A 7071-nucleotide genomic window follows, 5' to 3' on the forward strand; every position below is an offset into this window, starting at 1 on the left:
TGCAATCGTCCAGGGAGTCAGGTGATGCAAGGCAAAGGCTGTGTGCTGGTGGCTCTGTGCCTGCAGGAAGGGGAAGATGTCGCTCTAGCACAAAGCAATGAGGTCTGGGGAGGAGGGAGTGATACGATAGACAGGCATGAGCATGAAGGGCAGGTGAACCTGCCTGGTTTGTAACTGGACCTCTGTTTCTGGCAGAGCCTACTTGGAGATGGAAATGAATCTTTCACAGGACCAGATTCAGAAATACACAGACTGTCTCCAGTTATACGTCAACAGCACAGTCAAAGAGCTGAGGAGACTCTTTCTCGTTCAGGACCTCGTGGATTCTTTAAAAGTAGGATTGCTTGAAATATTTTTAACCCCTCTCTAGAGGATCAATCTACATTTCAAAGTGCTGCATCCCATCTTGATAGTGTTGTCATAAAACCTAGTTTTGTGTAGCTCCAAATATAAAAGTGGCTCTCCTTTTTATTTCCAAACTGCTTGCTTTCAGCAGTTCAGAGGTTTGGCAACCTGCATTTGAATTTATGGATCCATAATACAGGAGTTATAAAAGTTGCAGGACCACCTTAGTTCCACGGCAGTTCTAGAAACATCTCTACGTTATGCTTTCTATGACTTTGCCAGAAAATGGTGTGTTCCCCTCTAATACCTCTGTTAATCTGGATTTCCTCTAATGGTGGCATTTCCCACTATAGAAGAAGGTCTTCTTTCCCTCTCTGCTGAGATAATTATTTATTTTCAACCTTAGACCCAAGTAGGTGTTCTTTAGAGCAAAGGGAATATCATTAACAGAGCAGACATAGGTTAGGCTCCTAAATTACTAAAGATTTTCAGAAAAATGTACCCATCTCCCAGCCTCAAGAGTTTTCAGTCACTGGGATTACACTGTGGGGCTGTGATTAACCTGTATGGGATGACCTCTGTTATCATCAAAATTGGATGCAGATATCTGCCTGTGCCATGCTCAGTGCAGAGTCCTAAATGTATGCAGTTAAGCCCTAAATGTACATGAAAGCCCAGCTAAGAGGGTGAGAAGAAGTGAACAGCAGAATGGAGAATGGGGTTTATATACCCAGAAAAAGTATCTAGTTCCTAATTTGCCTTACTTAACAAGTCCCCTTACACATTAAAAAAAGCTAATGTGCTATTATGTTAGCTAGTTAAGGGAACTAATCTCTTACGCTGACACTTGAGGTGATGTAGTGATCCATCTTTAATTTAGTTTGCAGTACTAATGTGGCTGCTGACTTACGTGGGAGCCCTCTTCAATGGCCTGACTCTTCTGATAATGGGTAAAAATCAACATTTCTTTTAAAATCTGTTTTTAACTCCCTCATGATTTCTACTTAGACAAAATAGCCTACCCTCATGGTGCCTTCCCCATAGTTGAACCATTAACTTTTATTTCCCTTTCCAGTAAATAAATATTCATTATTCCCATTCTGTTGTCCCTCCTGCTAGAATTAATTTGGGTTTTATGTCTTTTCAGCCACTAATCCCAGAGCAATGGGAAATTCCATATTTGGGAGGTTTGAGCAAAGTTAATTTTTAATACAAAGATCCCTGGTGGGTCAGCTGACCAAGTGGCATGATATGTGTTTGTCGCTGTTTGAAGTAGGTCTCTTCTCTGGAGGAATGAGATTGGCAGGAATATAACAGTGTGCTCTTTTTCTCCTTAGCTGTGGTGTCTATGTTTACTCTCCCCGTTGTATATGACAAGTACCAGGTAAGTCTGTCTGCACAGTGTAGTCCAGGTGTCTGGGTGGTTCTGCCTTGTCGATGCCTGATTGACTTGGTCTCCTTTTGCTCTTTGCAGGCACAGATTGATCAATACTTGGGACTGGTGCGGACCCACATTAACACTGTTGTGGCAAAGTGAGTTCAGCTGCAGACTTGACCAGAAGTCTTGCTGTGCAGTTGTGGTGCACTTGGGGGTGGCTAGGAGCTGGGTGGTCGCGCGAACAACGTGCCCTATGAATGATGTCCTTCCAAGCTCCTGGCATGCAAGAGCCTGCAGGAGGACAGATCCCTGGAGGAAACAGTTCTGTTCATATAAGTGTTCACTGAGGCAGAGCTGTGACTCTACATCCTTCTCTCCCCTATGCTGCCCTTTGGGGGAGCCGTGGACAGAGCAGTCCAGCCAGGGACTGATGTCCGTACTTCTACCTGGCCAAGACAAACCATAGGGAATGTTTAAACTCCCTTCCCACTGACCGCCCCAGGAGTGAGTTTTTGCATTCAGGGACTCTGTCCTTTCAAGTTAGTAATACTATTAGTAAACAAAGTGCACAGCGTCCTATTACAGAAAGCAAATACTTAGAAGCACAATGGTCTTGAGTGTCTCAGACCACCACGGAATGGACAGAAGACCTGGATGAAATTTTTGATGCCATCTGCTCTAGTTCCTAATGCGTTGCCTGTATCAAAGCTTTTGTGAGATCTACAAGGGCACAGTGAGGGTCTAAGCATAGTTCTCAACACTTGGGAATTACCGAAGCAAAACAGCTACATGAGAAGGTAGATCCATACACCTCAGCAGTTGATATCCATGGCTTTAGAAAGGTTGACTGAAGAACAGATATCCAATGGAAGGTTACAAATGGTGAGGAACAGAGAACAATTGACCCATGAGAAGATGCAGAGGAAACTGGGCTTGTTTAGCCTGGCAAGGAGGGAGCTAAGGATGATCTCATAGCAGCCTGCAAGTACTTGATGGGAAGTTGCAAGATGATGGAGACAAACTCTCTTCATTAGTGGCAGACGTTACAAGGAACTACAACAGAAAACTTAGGAGGTAGATGTTGAACATTAGGAGAAACTTTTTCACTAGGAGATTAGGACAGTGCTAGAGCAGGGTATGCAGGGAGGTGCTGTAACTTCCTCTCTTGGAGGTTTTCAAGATCCAGCAAGACAAAGCCCTGGCCAACCTGATCTAGCATTGGCAATAGTCTTGCTTCTGCTAGGAGGCTGATTCAAAGATTTCCAGGAGTCCATTCCATCCAATAGTTCTGTGATTCTGCAAAACCTTTAGCTTTGGGCAGGACTAAAACTACTGCAGATTCTTTGTTTAAATTTGATTCCTGGGTTCCAACAGACAATGGACCATGGTAGAATAATGAAGGGGAGAATGTATCACTGAGCATAACCCATGGTTACGTGAACCACCCAAAACCAGGACATTTACAACTAGAGGCTTGTAAGAACACCATCACCTCTTTTTCTTATTAGATTCTAGTCCACCTGTTGTGACAACACAGTGAATGCAAGCTAAAGAGAGTGCCCCGGATAAGACTCCAAGTGGAGATCCGCTGGAATGGAATAGCTGCCTGACCATCCTTCTTTTTTATTCTTCTTTATTTCTAGGATTCAAGCTAAAATCCCAGGTGCTAAGAGAAAGGCAGAGTAAAGCAGACATCAAGAATTCATCGACTACATAGTGAATAATGGGGGAATCTGGAGTGAAACAGCTCTGTTCTTTACTGCAAATTTATCATTCTTTTTTTTTCTTAACACCATAATCTTAGAAATGTAAACTCAGAAGCAGTGCTTTTCCCCTGCTGCTTCTGCACTTAGAATATTTGCAATCACCTGTGTCAAGCACTAAAGTATAGTAAAGAGAAAAGTGTACTAGATGTGGTTTTTTGTGTTGCTTATAAAGTGCATGATGGTGAGAGTCTAAATAATATTGACCTTTTTATTTTATTTTTTTTAGTGTTTTTCCTTCTTCTATTGGCATTGCTTCTATAACTTTTAATGTTACATGTGGCTAGGGGCTTTCCTGCTTAGCGCACTGATGCAATAGTTAAAATTGCTTCTACGTCACTGGGTTGCTGGTTGGATTCATCTTTATTAACTATATAGAATTGTAGACTGATGTTTTAGTGTTTTCCAGCACACATAAAATAAACAGTAATCAGTACTTATGGTAATCAGTTTTGTATAACTCAAAAAAATGAAAACAAAACCCAGTACTTTTGTCGTAAGGGATTGATAGGCTCATTTACATGTATGGTAACTGGAAAGTTCCAGCATGTTAAATTTACTACAATTTGTATTACATTCTCTGTAGTTCCTAATGGACTTAATTATGGACTCTGAATATTTGCACTTATGTACTTGATACCGAATGCAGAAATAAATGTTACTAAATGTAAAAGTTCTCCTTCTTGTTGCCACTGGGATTACCTTGACATCTGCAAACTGGACACATACTGTGCAAAAAAAACCAGCATATTCTCTTTCTGTCTCACCTTTTGTGATCCACACACACTTTCCCCATACAAAATGGTGCAGTCCAACAAGATTGTCTGTAGTACGTAGCCATTGCTCATCTCTCAGTTTCACAGCTTGATGAATATGGAAATAAAACATAGTTTGGTTTTTGTTTTTTTGATTAATATTTGTCTCTTCCTCCATTTGCATGTTGTGCAAATCATAAGCAACACGCTACGGGAGGGGTCAGCACAACACAGAGAACTTTGCAATTTCCTTATCATCATGTTACACTCTTATCCAAAGCTTTTATTTGACATTTGCTTTAAACTTTTGGATCAATACTGAATCTGAAGGCTGGGAACTGGAATAAATATTTGCTCTTGTTCAAAGGTGAAGGTTTTTAAAAATTGGCATTTGATGTTTGAGAACTATCAGACGAGAAACAGCTGTTGAACGTTATCTAAAGTGCTTCAAAACAAACAATTGGTTAAGTGGAAAATAATTTTTTTTGTATAAAAATGTGAACATCAAAACACTTTAAATCACATTTTCTACCACAAATGGTTTTGTGCAGAACTGGTTTTTTGTTTGTTTTTTTTACAAAGAACTAGATCCTTAAACATTTAACCAAACTTCTTGAATTGAAGTCTTTCCTTAGATTCATTAATTTAATTTACCTTCATCTCAGTTAGACATGGACATGGTGACATCTGTCCAAGGTCAGGCTGCAGTTCTGTTTGACTGTGTATAAATGTGCAACCCAAATGCACATGAGGAATTATTAGAAACGTTGGTATGGCTGTGGGCTAGTTAATTCCTGTGATGAGTCTCAAATACTGTTATTTAAGGTTTATATTTAAATAGTCTTCTTTGCTCTTTTTTAAAAATACTAGACCGTCTTTTAAATGTCACCTGCAGCTGGATATCAACATTTTTTTCGTGATGAAAAACCAAATGCCTCATAGTGACATATGTTGCTTTTGAGCAAATGGAATATGTTTGGTTTAGCATGTGTAGTTTGCAGCCAGGAGTTAAAATTCAACACCTACCCCCAGCTTTATCTGTCTCTTAGACTTTCCTGCCAGTGCATTGAAATGGCCAGTATATATCCCATACCACCAAAGAAGACAGTACAGCCCGAGCAAGTGTCCTTGAGGATAAAGACTGACCGTCAGAATTCTTATTGCTTACAAGATTAGTAAGTGGGTCCAACATGTTAATTTTGAAAATGAGCACATTTAAGGTTGCATCCCACTGATACCATAAATGTGTTCTTCCCAACTAGCACCAGTGCAGTTCTAGCCAAGACTAGCCTTTTGCAATGCCTAACCCTAAGCAAGATTTAAAGGGTACATCTCCTGTATACTTCAAAATCAAATGAAATATAACCTTCTGGAAGTCCAAATATTCATGAGAGCCTAAATCAACAGAGACGAAGACTCCCATTCTTGTTTCCTCCAGCACCACCCTTTCTCAAAACCCACAGCCCTCCACTCCAGGCCTTCATTGTCCTGACTACCACAGCACACCCACCTCTCCAAACCATACCCTTTACTTCCATCTTTTCTCACATCCCACCTTTCCAACCCAGCTCCTAGACTTCCTTGCAGCCACCCTGATTTTACATATATTTGGCTGTTACAGCCTGCAAGTGGGCAAGTGCTGCTGAGCAGCTGGGGTGGGTTAACCTGGTGGTGGACATAATTTGGAAGTCCATATTGGGATGCACCAGAAGCACAGGAATTTAGCCAGGACTTGGGTTGCTTGTGCTGCCCGTGGCCACTATCACCTCACTGAGATCGCAGCAGCACTTTCAACATGTTTGAACATGCAAGCTTAGAGAAAGCCATTGTGCCTGTAGCTCCTTATGGGAGTTATGTTTGCAAATCTCTGTTAACTCCCAGTCCTGCAATATAACTTGCAATGACAGAGACCCTGTACATAGAGGGAGTGAAAGTTTGTGACAACCTTAGTGTTCTCTGATAAGTCTCATTCATAGAGCAGCACTATGGAGAGGATTTATATCTCCATCTCCTTGTTTTTCAAACAAGTAAGGGAAAAAACACAACACTGAGGTCTATCTTTTTAAAATATTTTAATGTGATTACAGTAGATGGCTGAAGATACTTACCACAATGACTCACATTCTTAGGCTGAGCTGTGCTCTGAGGTACACAGGCTGTAAAGCCCTTTTGTTTCTGATCTTAATTTGCATTTAAAGTGAAGAGCAGATGTAGACAATCTTGACAGGTAAAAGCTGTAAATTTGTGAGGTTTTCTGGACAGGTGAAACCTGGGAAGCAGTTCACACTACCTGGGTAAAACGGCAGAGGAAGGGAGGACATTACATCATTCTTTTGTCTTCAAAACATTTATTGCCAGAGGAACCTGGACATGACATCACTAGTGCTTCAGGAGTCAGGTTGTCCTCCAAGTTCAAAGGCTGCTTTAACAAGATATGCAAGTGTATGGATATTTTGAAGACACATCTAACCAAGTGAGGTTGTTCAGGTGGTTGGAGTTAGGTATTGTGCTGTATACCTTGCCCAAGCAGTTCCTCTCATCCTCTTGGTAGCTTGAGATGCTGATACTCCCTTTCTGGAAAGGAAGCTGAGAGGTTTCTAAGCTGGATGTCTCACCTGAGGGGCTTGTCCAGATGTACAGACAGGGCTGGACCAGGCCTTTCCACAGCTGGGAACTGGCTAGCTGATGTAAGGAAGACAGCTGTGTTTTCATCTGCTCAACATGGTTCTGCATTTCAAGGAAGATAACAGGTCTACCTGCTAAACTTTGAAAGCCAGCCTAAATGACTCTGCTAATTTGAACTGAAACCAGTTTAACTCCAGCTTGGAGA

At 41.3% G+C, this 7071-nt stretch overlaps 1 protein-coding gene across 2 annotated transcripts in view; it reads left to right on the top strand.

The window, feature by feature from the left end:
• Window positions 1-4154, top strand: part of RTN1 (reticulon 1) — a 126452-nt gene extending 122298 nt beyond the window's left edge. For both annotated transcript variants that reach the window (XM_074149056.1, XM_074149057.1), the window contains 5 exons: window positions 196-334; window positions 1226-1295; window positions 1683-1729; window positions 1820-1878; window positions 3367-4154. In XM_074149056.1, the coding sequence (XP_074005157.1) occupies window positions 196-334; window positions 1226-1295; window positions 1683-1729; window positions 1820-1878; window positions 3367-3409 (358 nt within the window). In that variant the 3' untranslated portion in view covers window positions 3410-4154. The remainder of the gene's footprint in view (window positions 1-195; window positions 335-1225; window positions 1296-1682; window positions 1730-1819; window positions 1879-3366) is intronic.
• The last annotated feature ends 2917 nt before the right edge of the window (window positions 4155-7071 follow it).

The sequence above is a fragment of the Numenius arquata genome, chromosome 6 (genome assembly GCF_964106895.1).
Source record: "Numenius arquata chromosome 6, bNumArq3.hap1.1, whole genome shotgun sequence".
Classification (NCBI taxonomy): Eukaryota; Metazoa; Chordata; class Aves; order Charadriiformes; family Scolopacidae; genus Numenius; species Numenius arquata.